At 42.4% G+C, this 14,823-nt stretch overlaps 1 protein-coding gene across 1 annotated transcript in view; it reads right to left on the reverse strand.

Moving 5' to 3' along the window:
- The window catches only part of trps1 (trichorhinophalangeal syndrome I), a 120,724-nt gene that overhangs the window by 55,550 nt on the left and 50,351 nt on the right, over nt 1-14,823 (reverse strand). Inside the window, exons 3-8 of the mRNA XM_086193607.1 lie at nt 10,881-11,597; nt 10,459-10,574; nt 5,090-5,702; nt 4,533-4,747; nt 3,856-4,051; nt 3,528-3,768 (exon numbers count right to left, since the gene is read on the reverse strand). Of these exons, the coding sequence (XP_086049733.1) occupies nt 3,528-3,768; nt 3,856-4,051; nt 4,533-4,747; nt 5,090-5,702; nt 10,459-10,574; nt 10,881-11,597 (2,098 nt within the window). The remainder of the gene's footprint in view (nt 1-3,527; nt 3,769-3,855; nt 4,052-4,532; nt 4,748-5,089; nt 5,703-10,458; nt 10,575-10,880; nt 11,598-14,823) is intronic.

The raw sequence follows: 14,823 nt of genomic DNA on the forward strand, positions 1-14,823 counted from the left end.
TTGGTGCCAGGAAGAAGTCTGTGATTGATCTGTGGTGGTGCTCATTTGTATGGTGATAACTAATCAAAGACTGATGAGGAGTGTGAAACATGTATCAGTGGCAAAGACTTTCCTTCTTCCCTCACGTAAAATAAGCAGCTTATTCTCAAGTATACGTTCAGAAAAACGCTTGATGCCATTTTAAATCCCTGTGTCAGGATTTACACCCCTTGGTTTTTAGAGTACTCTATTTTCCTAAAATAATGGATGGAAGTCAATTAAAAGCCAGGTCTCTTAGGTTTGGATGAATTGAAGACGTCTCTAATTACCAACTGGGAGAAAACAGGAGTGATTCTTGACCCTGAGAGAGTTCACTAAAGCTCGTTCACGAGGGCGGCGGTGCGGGCACTGGAAGCTTGGTTCTGGCTACCAAACCCTGACCATACCCCCGCAATTTTTAAGCTGAGCCGTTGCAGCACTGCAGAATACACAATGGAAAAGGCATGACTACGCTGAACTGTCTCGACACCTGCCGAGGGGTCCTCGTGGTTGAAAAAAGGAAATGATAAAATTCAGTCGCCAGTACAGACTAGATTTATGAGGTAAGAACAACTGAAAGCCAGCGAAAACAAGATTTTAGTGGCTTGCAAGCAGGTGATGCAACGGCACCGTGTCGGTCTTGGAAGCACGTGTGTTGAGGAGGGGTTCAACACCAAGAGTGATCACTGCCAAACTTGTATACATGTACACGCCCTTGAAATGCCTCCAGACCTTGGTGGGAGTGTTTAATCATAAAAGTTACTTTGATTATTTTGTTTCAGTCAGTAACTTTTTTCCACCACTGTCGTCGTTTGTTCAACGCAATCTGTAATTAAATCCAAAATTGTGTTTTCTAAAATTTGTCCATTGAATCCTTTGGGGTTTTTGAGTGAAACTCTCAATGGCTTTATTTCAGTTTTATTTGATTTGAGCTCCCAGATTCAGAGCTTAGAGTCTGTTATGGATGTGAGTAGACTTTAAATCATCTTGCACCCACTTAATTTTTTACCCTTTCTCCACTTTCCTCTCCGCCTTCCTCTTATTTCATCCCTGTTTCATATTCTTCCACACCACTTATCCTCTTTGTTATTCCACTTTCTTTCCGTTCTCTCGTTCCATTCTACTCTTGGTTCTTCACCTCCACTGTCTGTTACTTCTCTTTTCCACATTTGCGATCCGCTTTCAGCTGAAATCAAAACCAAATCCCTCACTGATTTGTCGTACAAATCCGTCAACGACAGCTCTGTCAAACAGTTGTGTTCATGTAACGTCTTTGCTGGTGTTCAAGAAACAAGAAACAATGTGTAATCAACCTCCTCTCATTCCCTCTCTCTCGCTTCACCTATCATCTGCTCAACTTTTTTGTTTCAATATTTGTAAATATAGAACAGTGAGTGCTGGTGCCTTGCTCAAGGGCACAGGGAGGGGAAAGATACTGTCTCTTCACTTCCCTCTGATGTTAATGCTGGTCCATGTGAACCTTGGAGTTTTTCCCGAACTGCTTCTCAAACCTCTATAGGCCACAGCTGCCCCACAGTCTGTTCTGTCCTTCAGTCTGTGTCACAGGGCTGATACATCATTTAGGAGGTACATATTTACACATTATGTATACAGACATTTGTACAACTGAGCAAAAACAAAACAGACTTTCTTGTATGGAAACAACAAAGTAACAAATGTACAGTAGAGGCCCTACAGCTACAGGAAATACAAAGGCAGCAGCATGAGGCTGCATGTAAACATGGCTAAACATTGTTCATGTGTGTGCAGGACTGCTTCCTTGACTCACGATCCAATGGTTCAGAATTCTGCAAAATCCTTAAAGGCTTATGCAAATATTAGATTTCTATTCAGAATCCCAAGACTTTACGCTCCGCCCCCAGAGACTGACGACAAACCTACAGGGTTCCCTGTCAAATTTGGTGTAAATTCCCTCCCAGGTCAAATGACCCTGTAGTAGACACGGGAGTTTACTGGCTCCGATTGGCATTGATTGGAACACAAAACCCGGGTGAACGATGCAATTTCAAGACACTAGTGCTCCCAATGTCAGCTCCACATACTATATGAGCAGCCTGGGACACAAAACCAGCCCGTCTCCACTCAAGCAGTCTCCTACCATCATTCAGCTGGCATTTGAGAAAACAGACCAGCAAAAGATGTAAATAGTAAGCAACCAAATAGGGTGCTGTCATAATCTGACTCAGGGGGTGCAGATAAAAAAACAGCCCAACAACCAGAGCTTTGAACTCCCTTTTAATCAAAGTTTTTGGTGCTAAGATATGAGGGTGAGCCGTGATCGCCAGTGAGCCATCACTGTAGCAGATATCAATCTGCTCTAGTGAGGGATTTTGAGATCAAAGTGTGCCATTTGCGCACACAAGAACAACAATCGGCCACTATATAATTTGGCTTTTTTGAGAACAGTTTATCCCGTAAAAGCCCCCCACTGGTAACAATCCAAAAAGATGTTAGAAGTTTTCTAGGGAGAAATAAGGGGCCATCACTGTCCACCATATTGCTGTTGGTGATTGTGTGCAGTGGGAAAAGGGTGTTTGAGTGTTTCTTTAAAACCTCTATTGTAGATCAGTCCTAAGGATGGACCTTCAAGTTGGGGCAGTGACAAGCAGAAGTCTTGCAGCTGAAAACACAGTCCAACTGTCCCAGCATCATCGATGTTAGAGGCATGGGTTTGTTACGGGCCGTTCTCACCACAGTCCAAGCTGTGATGTATCTTTTCAGAAATCCCCAGACTTTTTTAAGCAGACAGATACAATACTTCATATCACAAGACTGGATTTTTATGATACAATTCTGGGTTTGAAAACCTTATCTTATCAAGTCTTTCTACCCCCGTGGATATGGAGGCCTGGTAAATGCGGCACATCTTCTAGTGTTAGAGGAACTGAAAAGCACATCTCTCTTGTTTCAAATTATCAGTCTTCCTTAGCTCCCCGTATTTGCATAATCTCCTCAGGACAACAGACAAAAACAAATCAAAAGCACTGAAGAATGGTGAGTGCCAGAACCTGACTGACTGAAAAGAAATCAGTGAAAGATTTCCCTAATTTCTCACAAGCTTCCAAATGTGACTGAGTGTTGCTGAAAATGACTGTCCTCGGTAAACATTTCCTGGATGATTTGGCTTTTTAGAAAAGAGAATTACAGGGGTTTAAATCCCAGCTTTGACTCCAGAGTGGAATTTCCATACACACGGTCTTCAAATTACAGGAATATTTAATCAGAGACTTTAACTGGAATATTGACTCTTTGGATAACACTCAATCACGGCTATGCAAGCACTTTCTGTCGCATTCAGTCAGTCACTGAGTGAATGAATGATACAACACCACCGTTTTCAGAGAGGACAGTAGATTTAAATGGGAAGAGTGCGCAGTTTTTTGTAATGTTTTTGCTCCTTTTCACTTTTCTATGCTGACTGAAAAGCAGATTTCCTGTGTATCCTTCATGTCTGAGGCAAGAAAATGCTTCTTAATCGGATATCTTACCTGTAGTGTCTGAAAATCTCCTCTTCCACTTCTGTGATGAAGTGACACTTTGTACAAGAGTACTCCCTCTCCCCTCCTGCTCCTCTCCCCCCTTCCTTGTCTCCCCCAACCTCCTCCTCAGCCTTGACATGAGGGGGGACCCCCTTAAGGTTAATCAGGGTGTGGCAGCTTTCGTAGTGTTGGAGCAACACATCTATGTCGGTGGTGGCGAAGGCACACTGGTCACACAGGTGAGTGACCCCTAGGAGGACACAGACGCCAAGAGTAAACTTCAAATCTGCTCGGAATAATGTTCTGATTAAACATGTAACCTGCATCTTTAAAATACCTTGTGTGACAACAGGATGTGCAGGGTTAGAGGGATGAAATGTTGAGATCACACCGGGGTCACCTCTGGGGTTAGGAGGAGTCATGTTAGGTGAGGTGGCGTTAACAGCTTTTGAGTCTTGCTGTTTGGTGGACTGAGGGAACTTGGAGCAACATTTGGGGCAGGTGGGCTTCCGACAAGCAAAGGGGTGAGATACCTATCGAGAAAAATCAGACAAGACAGCGCCACAAAATTTCATTTAAAATGGAATTTTGACACATTGGCCAGAGAAATATTTTAAGCCATTCACCTATTATTTTTTCTTTTCTTCTTCCTGTTTGCTTTAACACTCTCATTACGTCAATTAAAAGTCAGTCATTTTAATGTTGATGGCTTGCACTACCGCTTCCGATTGGCGTGCCTATTAGCTCATTAGCTAAACAATGCTACCCTCAGTTCAACCACCTTTTATTGTAGTTTTCATGGGCAGCGTCAGCACCGTTTGGCAGCTGGCAGCAACAAAGGTGGAGGTGGAGTGAGTGAAATGGGAAGAAGCAAGGGAATCTTAACTGGGCTAGAAAATGGAACAATTAACTCCACACTTGTTCATATAGTATATTTTTTGTTCTTGCCATGCAGACGCCAAAAGCAAAGCAGCAAATAAACATTTCAATACTTAGTTAATGAGAATATCTCACCTCCCCCAGGTGTTTATGCGGTTGACAGAGACCCTGTGGACAGTACATGCAGTGCTGGATGCAGCATCGGTGGATGGAGTGGTTGTGCTGGTAGTGCAGTAGTAAAGGTGCTACTACGATTACATCTGCACTGTGGGCCATCGAGTACCGGAAATCACACAACTGACAGTTATAACTGGTCACGACGGCTTCTGTGTCACTGCTGTTCGGGTCTCCTAGGGGGAGAAAAACAGCAAAAGGGCTGTTAAATACAACAGTGAGGGTCTTCCATTGCAAAAAAATAAAACAAGGAAGTCCTGCAGATAATAAAAGAGAAGGGGTCAAACAACATTATAGTACCACTGGACCTAGCAAATAGGAGCCAGCCGTGTTAGCAGAAAAGGCCAACAGGAAGGAGGAGGGTTAAAATAGTATCACGGGACTGAGGAAATAAAAAATACTGCTTTTTTTATTTTTGTTTCCCTTCTCCATTAACCTTGCTTTATTATAGTAGCAAAGATCTCCTGAAAAACTCTAACAGAGCGAGCATTTCAACACATTTCCTGCTGTTTGGTTACCTTGGCTGGTGCTGGATGGCGTGGATGATTGATCTTTGCGACTTCTAGATAAGATGTGGTCTCGTTCTCCTCCTTCTCTCCTCCCTCCTCTCTCCTTTTCCCTGTCCATGCCTCCAGGATTCGAGTTGTTAGGGCTCATATTTGCTCCCGTGCTCAGTCTGTGTCTTTGTTCATAGTGCTCCAAAAGCTTTGCAGAGCCCCCAGACCACTCACAACTCCAGCTGCAGAATTTACACCAATAATACGCCTGGACGGCGTCTCGAACGCCCTCCCCCGGCCAACCTGATGAATCAGAACACGCTCTGACTGGGATGGAGTACCCAACCAAGGAATCGTCCTCGGCCCTTACTGCCACTCGCTCCGCCCCATCAATGATCTGACTCCGCCCTTTGCCCTGGTTGTCGTGCATTGCCAGGTTGTTGTTGGTAAGCAGGGGCGTGGTCATCGACGTTTTAGCTTTATTCGGATGTGAGGACAGGAAGTGTTGCTCAAGTTCTAAAGAATTACTGCCTATGTAGGTGAAGTTGCAGAATTTGCAGCGAAAGTACTTAGTGTTGCCTTGGCAATCAGAGGTCTTCCGGCCAATTCCGATTAGCGTGCCGCCTAATGTCACCTGTAGAGAGAAGACAAAGAAGACAAGTAGTTTTCATTACATACGTCATTAAATCAGACACTTTGTAGCTTGTTTTGTTTTTGCTGAGCGAACATTTCACTGATTAACCTGGTAATTCATTTATGACATCGACTGTAATCACTTTTACTGCAATTCTGAAACAGTTACTTTCTGTATGTATCCATGAGATGAGGCCAAGATTTTGCAGAAATAGGAAAGCTTAACACAGAGGGAGCTCATATAAAACAACTTAGTTGATTATAATGTGATGTTTGGCTCGATTACGTTCAGATTACAGTGACGTTAAACTTGCACTGCAAATGTTTTTTAATTTTCAAAATGGTGTGTGTGTGTGGGGGGGGGGGAATTATGTTTGAAACTAAAAAAATTTGAATCTACCTGCATCAGCAATGTATTCATTCTGAATATCATCTTAAGGCACTTTGGTTCAGTTTTTCATTTTTGATGAATAAGAAGAAAACTTTCATTCGTTCTTCTTTTTGAAGTTCAAAAGAAAAGGTTGTTGCAGTCTCTTTTACAGAGAAGTTGATATTCAGTCACATTTGCATGGAAAATATAACAAAGGCAAACAAAAACAGTGAGATAATGGAATGAAACAACAAAAGGAGCTAGAAAAGTAATATCCATTATGATTACACAAGTGTCAGACGCTGCATTTCAGCTTCATTGAAGAGAATACGTTTGGAAGGCTAAATGAGAGCTATTACTGCGTGTGATCTCAACAGAGCAATCATCCAATCATGGTGTCCCGTAGACCCGGCCCACGCAATTAGACAAGAGCCAAAACATCAAGTCTTTTTTATCAAGCAGAATGTACAGAAAGACACAGAGGGTAATATGAGATGTGAAGGCACAGAAAGACACAAGGCAGAGGGGAAAGAGGAGAAGATGAGGGAGGAAAAGAAGAAGAAGAGGGGAGAGATGGATTTGAAAGAGAATTGAGGCAGCGAAAATGAGCGAGGAAGAAAGAAAGAAAGAAAGGAGCGTGCACGCAGCGAGGACGAGACAAAGACGAATAATGACGGAGACGACTGGAGAACAGAAGGACGGAGACAAAAGAAAAGCACAGTTAAACGTGTCTGACAGCTGTTTCATTACATCCACCGTTAGAACTACTGCTTTCAATGACCCGCTAGCTGTCTCCTTTCCTCCTCAATCTCTACCTTTCTCTCTGTTTCCCCTCTTTCTTCCCTATCCCTCTTCTCCACAAGTCTGTATTTTTTTTTTTTTTTGGTCCCACAATCTCATTGGCTGACAAGGCATCTTGTCTTAGCAAATGACAACATGGAATTTTCCAAACGTGGGCGGGAGAGAGAAAAAGCGAGTGAGGGATGGAGAGAATAGAGACCCCTTTCATTCGTTTTTTTTATTTTTTTATGCTACTTTCACTTTTTCTTCATAATGACGACTTAAGCCCACTGGATTTTCTATTTCTGATTCTGTATGCATGAGTGTGCGTGTGCGTGTGTGTGTGTGTGTAGCTACTGTGTGTTTCTGTGTCCATTACGTGACTTACGGCCATTACAGACTGCTGGTGTGGATGAAATGAAACTCCTTGACTTTTACACACACACACACACACACACACACACACTTATCTCTTTCTTGAAACAACACACACAAATCCCTAGTCTTGACCCAAATTTGACAAGTATGGAGTAACACAAATGCAAAAACACCCCAAACACCACCAAAGAATTGGGAAACTACAATCGAAACATTAGTTTGAATTCTTAAAGCTAACAAATAAGCAAAAATTCAATTGAATAAAAACTAAACAACTGTATTAAATTCAATTTAAGTATGTTCATCGTTTATTTTAAGATTGGCTTTTATCGGTTTTTTGGTAATGGGTTCCTCAATTTAAAAGCCTTTTCAATAAAAGTATTGATTCTCATAAAAACAATACCACAGTTAGAAAGTTATTCACGTAACACCTCGCATGTCTTAGAGTTTGTTCAAATCAGCCGTTCAGATATACTTTTTTTTTTTTTAAAGTGTGATGTGGTCAAAATCATGCAACTTGCCTGCTTTTTTTAAAGTTCAGGAGTGTTATTAACGTTTAGAAAATTCATATTTACCCTACGAAACTACAACGTCTGTCGCTCTGAAAACATTCACGAGCCTCCATCAAGAGGTGAAAATGTATTGAAAGCAATCGTTTGCTTGGAGGCAGATAAAACTGATACATCAGTGAGCCGTAGTGGCTTTAATGCTCATTATTACAGCGACAGTGAAGCATGTATGATATTGAGCTCAGATGGTTTTCTTCTCACCCAAGTCTACGGTTGTTGATTCCACTTATTAGTGCCCCTTGATTTAAGGCGCAATAATCTGTGAAATAAAACTAAATCACAAAAGACTTTCGTTTTCAAAAATTGATCTTTTGATGATTTTAGGGAGCGCTCAGTGAGACCCACTGGTGTACAAATGGGCAAAATGAATCTTTAAATATAGTGAGAATATTTCATTCGTTGATGTATCCTTGTTTTTCCTTCAATACCTCAGCAAAGAAGCCAATTATCAAAACGGAGATTTGCAAAGATTCTGCCTTTATGTTCAGGCAAGCTTGTGTAGATGTGTACCTGCGATGGCTGCTCGTGAAATGTTGAGTGGATTGTGTGCTTGTGCGTCTGCGTGTGTACACATGTACTTCAAGCCAGTCTTGCCTGGTGCCCTCCTTTGTCTCCCTTTCTGTGTCTCTCGGTCCATAAAAGTTTATAACTGGCAACACAACACGTCCCTGCCTAAATCACCCTCGCATGACGCTGCACATAAATTTCAGATTTTAAAACCCAATAAACTATTCCATCTCAAAGCTAGATTTACAGATGTATGAAAAGAAGTCATGATTAGAGTGCGTCGTTAACCGCGGTAGCGATGATTAGCTGATTGCTAGACTAAATAACGAGCCGATAATTCAGTAATCATTTTCCTTCCAGCTGTGAGGATTTATGGCTCTTTTTTTTTTCTTCCTCTTTTTAATTTCTTGTCATTGTAAACAGAATTTCCAGGACTGTTGGTCAGAGAGAGAGAGAAAAACAAACAAACAAACAAAAAACAGCCCTTGGAGACATTAAGCTTGGACATTGTGATGAACATTTCTCTGTATTTCCTGTCAGTCAACAGTCATCAAGCCCAACTGTTAATTACATGTGCTGACTGGTCCGATAAAAGGTTTTCAAGTCATGTTGATGTTTTAAAAATTGTCTATTATACAAAATCAAGACGGATAATGATACATTTCCCTGATTTTAACTTTTCCACACCTCTAGGAAAATCTTCCTGATCAGTCTGAAACATCCATTTACACAAGAAATAAAGAGCGAACCTCCCCGTCAGACTCAATCAGGGTATATTTAACTTAAGTTCATGACAAATGCCAAGAATTGTTGCAGGGTCAACATGTATTCCAGTTAATTCATATTATTACTACTTTTTTTTATTTCAATGACATTTCAAGGGTTTATCACAACGTGAATCCTGTAAAATATTACATGAAGTGTTTAGGTCACTCTTTGGATGGAGATTATAGAGGCAAGCGAAAAAGTAAGAATACATTTTTTTTTTTTTTTTTTTTCTTGAAAAGACCCTACTTGAGGCCTGGATATGATATTCAACACTGCTGCGGAAGCGGCTACCAGAGACAGCAGGGACCGCTCGTAATCCAGTTCAGTTGAGATGAGTGTCAGATCTTATGGGGCTCACTCCACTCTGTGTGTGTGTGTGTGTGTGTGTGTGTGTGTGTGTGTGTGTGTGTGTGTGTGTGTGTGTTTTCCTGTTGGGTGTTGATAACCTCTTAACATGGACATTATGATTTTTGCAGTTTTACGTGATGCCGGCAGGATAAAGATTTGGTTCAAAATGCACGACGGAGCAGGAACTTCCCCAGGTGGAAACGTCAAGTGTGCCAAGATCTTTTTTTCAAGAAGGATGGTTAAAAGAAGGTTGGTAAAATGAACACGCTACTCTAGGCCATTCCACTGCAGCAATTCTTCATGGACTGAGAAGAGGACATAAACTCAAGCCAACCTGTGAGTTTTGTTTAGAGAGTGAGATCTCGGCTCCTGCTCTCTATGCAAATGAACACCCGTATTTGTCTCAATACCACAGAAAAATACGCTGTTTTTAATAAGCAGATTTTTTTTATTACTGTCTTTTAGATTTTGTTGTTCTAACGCTGTTGTGTTGAGCAAAATCCACATTCATTTGTACCAATGACATTTAAATCTTAAATTTCAGGAAAGTCCATATTGTTGGTGATGTGCTGGAGGAGTTTAGATCACGGAGAGGAGAGAGAGAGAGTTCAACTGCTGGGTGAGTTGGATGGACTTTTAACAGGAGAGAGAGAGAGAGAGCGGCACAGCAACACTTTTCCTGTGTCTAATCGGTCAGAAAAGAACAAGTGAAATGAAAGCCAAATCAAAACAACACAGACTGAGTATTCCAGCGCACATTAACTCACCAAGGACGTCCGACATACTCTAAAGACTCTATATGGGCTCTCTGATACAATCTGACTTCCTGGAATGTGACAAAATTCCACCATCCGAAACGTAAATCTGCTTCAACGGCGGATGACAGTTCGATTCAGTTTTTGAGTTCAGGCTGCTAAAAGACTGACTAACCCACCTGTTCTTGAAGTGGCCCACTTGTGATCGGATCACTCGAGATGCTCGTGAGCTGAAGGATCATCACTTCTGTTTTTAATTTCACTGAATTGATTATGTCTCACCTGTACGTCATATGTGCCGTTCATCATAACTGTCCTGTGCTGTTGATTGTGTATATCCGGCCTCATCTTGCCCAACTCTTTGGCTTGGTTCCTCTGCCCGTGACCTGCCTGTATGTCTAGGAGCAGAAATACACGAAGGAGGGGAGGGGGGTTGGGGAGGTTAGACTCGTAGACACAGATGAATAAAAAGCCGTCAAACAGTTCCACGGATTTGACAGTCAACAAGTTGTTTGTTTGTTGGTTAAAAAAAACAAAAAACAGAAATGGAAATGGTATTTTAAATAAGTTGCAACCTGCCAGTGTGTGGTCCAATGTGCTTATTTCACTGATTTGAATAATGTTGCATTTACAGCTATTTTATGTGATGTGTGACAAGAAGGAGCAACATAATTCAAGCATGTTGAGCTCAGAGTTCAAATTACCTAGAGGTGTGTGTGGGGGAGCCATGTTGTGGAGAGCCAGGATGTGTGTGTCGAGGGCAGCATCCTGCCGTGTGCGGTTGTGCAGACCTAGGTGATACTTCCTAAAGTGCTTCACCAGGTCAGCGGGGTCGTTGCCATAGTAACCGTAACCACACACGTTGCACTTGAAGTCCTGGAGTTTAGGAGAGGGGCTGGAGGAAAGTGGAGGGGTGTCAGTTGTTGACTCCTCCCCTCCTTCCTGTCTGGGGAGGAGATGGGGAGCTGAGAGGAGAGCAGAAGCGAGGTGATCGGCCTCCCCTCTGTCTCGTTCACTCCTCTCTCCCTCCCCTACCCCCTTCTCCTCATCCTCAGGGTCCGACTGGTTCTCTGGTCTATCAGTCACGGCTGATCCTCCTTGTTTAGCCCTCCCCCCTCCTCCCCTCCGCCCCCCTCGCTCCTCATTGCCGTAGCGATCATCTCTCGTGCCGACAGACGAGGGAGAGAGAGATGAGGAAATGCACTCACTTTCTCCCTCCTCCTCTTCCTGCTCCTCATCTCCTCTGATGCGCTCCGAAGATTCTGGTTCAGAGGGTCGGTTTATTCGGTCGGCCTCCGCTCCTACTCTCCCTTCCTCCTCACCCTCCTCCTCCTCTTCTCCTGCTGGCCTCCTCCCCTCTTCCTCCTCCTCCTCCTCACCTCCTACACTCCGGATAGGGGGATTCTTCTTCCTCACCATCTCTGAAACGATGAAACAGTTGTTATTTTTTGCAACTATGCAATATGAATGCATGCAGGTAGGCTTTTTTTGTGTGCATATTTTTAAGATTCGTTGGAGTGACAACACGAAGAGCAGGACACTGACGACACACACATAAAAGCATGATTTTCTGACAATGATGTATGTGTTCAGAGCAGCTTTGATTCGTTCAACCTCTTTGAACACTGGAATCTGTGACAATCGTCCACCACAAACCTCGTCAAAGACGAAAGAAGCCCCAATAAATCAGAAACATCTCAGCTAGAAGAGAGTTTACGTTGGGATGCAACTGTAACCTTTTTTTATTTCTTCTTCTTCCTTTAAAGCAAAGAGTGAATCTTTATATTGTTATGGAAACCATCTGAGAAACCACATCAACCCCCCCCACACACACCACCACCGAACCATATTACAGAGACGGAGAGCGCAAGGATACGAGAGAGGAGGTGTGGAAGAGAGAGGAGAGGTGAGGCACAGAGAGAAAAGGGGGAGGGAGAGGGGTGTGTGTGTGTGTGTGTGTGTGTGTGTGTGTGTGTGTAGGGGGGTGCAGGTCCAACACACAACCACATCAAAACCACACACTCTCATATCAGAAAGATGGATGATGGAAGCAGTCGACTGTAATTCATTCCCTCCAGCACAAATTTTTGTGTGTCTTTCATTCATTTTCTGGCTCTTAAATTCTCTTTTTTTTCTCACATGTCACCTCCCGTCCTTCAGTTTCCATTTTGTCTGCTTTTCTTTTTCATCTGACTCTAACTTTAATCCTCCATCATCTTATTTTTCCCTCCTCTCTCCGTCTTTCCATCCTCTTCATTTATAATCAAAGTAAAATGCCTCTATCACACATAAACAGCTTCGTGAAGCCACTTTATTTGCCTTTCTTTATTCTCTATTGCCCTCTTTCACAAACAAGTTATCAACAAGTAATTCCAATAAAATGTTTCTGTGTTCTTCCTCTCTCCTCCCTCCCTCCCTCCCTCCCTCCGTCTCCCACCATCCCGCCTCCTCCTCCTCCCCGCCTTATAATCACTATACAAAGCCATCAAATAACAAAACATGTGTTTTATGTTAAACTAGAATCTTTCTTTTGTTTGAAAAGAGAACAATTGTGGTTGTTCTGTTCACAACAGTCGTGACAGAGAGATAATGCGAGTGTGTGTGTGTGTGTGTGTGTGTGTGTGTGTGTGTGTGTGTGTATGTAATTGTGTGTGTGTAAGCATATGTGCACGTATTTTGAGTGTTTATTTGTGGTCGTTCAGTTCAAATTTGGTCGTAAACACAGTCAACCCATTGACCCATATGTTGTGTGTGTGTGTATGTGTGTGTATGTGTGTGCATGTGTGTGTGTGTGTGATTTGCTTATAAACACAGTTAAACCCAACAGACGCCTGATAGACGCCAAAAACTGATCACTTTTAGATCAATGCAATATGAGGAGGGACTGACTGACTGTGTTTTGGATTTTTTTTTTTTTTTTTGGTCAATGCATGTTTGATGATGCCTGTGGAGGCCAGATAGCATGCACGCGACCCCGTGAGAAAGTCTGTGTTAGCGTGGAAGATTAACATGTATTGTTATTGACTGATAGGAAACAGTTAAAGCACCAGAGAATCAACACACACACACACACACACACACACACACACACACACACACACACACACACACACACACGTGTCTAAAAGACAGGGATAGCGTAGTTGAAAACAGATCATCAGATGACCATAAACAACGGCGTTTTAATAACCCTGTAACGTAATCTAGTAGACTGGGAAGAAGAGAAAAACAATCACAAAAAAAGAGCAAGAGGGAAGAACAGAAAGGCTCTTTGTTGAATCCAATTTTCTCTCTAAGGTCTTTCTAGTATTCTACTATTTTTCTCTCCTTCTTTCTCGACCATACAACTATTAAAATAAAGCAATTTATGTCTGCGAGGGCCTACGCCTAGACCAGCCCTGGCACTCACTGCGTGTGTGTGTGTGTGTGAGAGAGAGAGAGAGAGAGAGAGAGAGAGAGAGAGAGAAAGAGAGAGAGTGCAGGGAGCAGAGGAAAATCTCATCTGATGTTCACCACACCCAGTCAAAATTCATCATTCACTCTCTCTCTCTCTCTCTCTCTCACACACACACACACACACACACACACACACACACACACACACACACACACGCACACACACGCACACACACACACACAGTGGAAAACTACAGATCGTTGTGGTAAAGCTATGAAGCTGAAATCCCGACCTAAGAAGCACTGACTGACCTAACTGTGTTTCCATCTGTGGCGTATGATTTTTTGCGGTGAAATTAAAGAAAAAAAGTTGAAATGCTTGAAATTATGAATTGTTTGACTTATGCATGGAATCAACAGAGCAAAGATTACTAATAATAATTACAGGTTCATTTACTTCAGCCGCACTTCCTCGCATGCTCCAGGATGTGGCTAAAAACACAGTAGGTGTGTGTTAAGAGGCTGTCTCTTGTATGTGTGTGTGTGTGTGTGTGTGTGTACGCGCATGTGCATGTTTGTGTCCACGACGCAGTGCAGCCTTTGACTGCTTCAGGCTGTATACACAGACTGGAACCATTACTATCAACTGCAATTAGGTACAACCCACCACAACATACCGCATAACAACTACTGCTACTAGCTACAATTAGCCCCAATACGCCACAATGGCCTCAATACCGCAGGTAGGATGAACGCGACAGTTAATAGTGTCCATCATGAAGAATTAAACCCCATATTATCTGAAACTGACAATAATCACCTCAAGACAACTGTTGAAAGATGCACTGACACGGATTTGTAAGACCCTTCAGCGCATGTCCAGGTAAGCATCGCCAGACTGAAATCGGAGATTCAAAATCTTCGTATGTACAGGTTTTACTGAATATTAACAAAAAAGCAAATTAAATCACTGAACATGAAACATCTGACATCATCACGTGAGTTTTTGATTGAGAAATCTGTATTAAATTTCTATCAAACTTTCCCAGAGCCCGGATGACCTCTCACTCGTCTCTTCAGGTTGACACATGTTGGCTTAAAAATGTTTGTTTACATTTACGTGATGACAGGAAATGCTCAAATTAGCGGCTGGAAGCAGCAAAGGTGTGAAACTATTGATCTATAAATGAGTTGAAATGTTTAATAGAATCTGTTTGAGCGGACAGAAAAATGGATTAACTGACTAATTGT

Source organism: Aulostomus chinensis, chromosome 22, assembly GCF_037954235.1.
Source record: "Aulostomus chinensis isolate RoL2024-O1b breed Wild chromosome 22, RoL_Achi_v1.0, whole genome shotgun sequence".
NCBI lineage: Eukaryota > Metazoa > Chordata > Actinopteri > Syngnathiformes > Aulostomidae > Aulostomus > Aulostomus chinensis.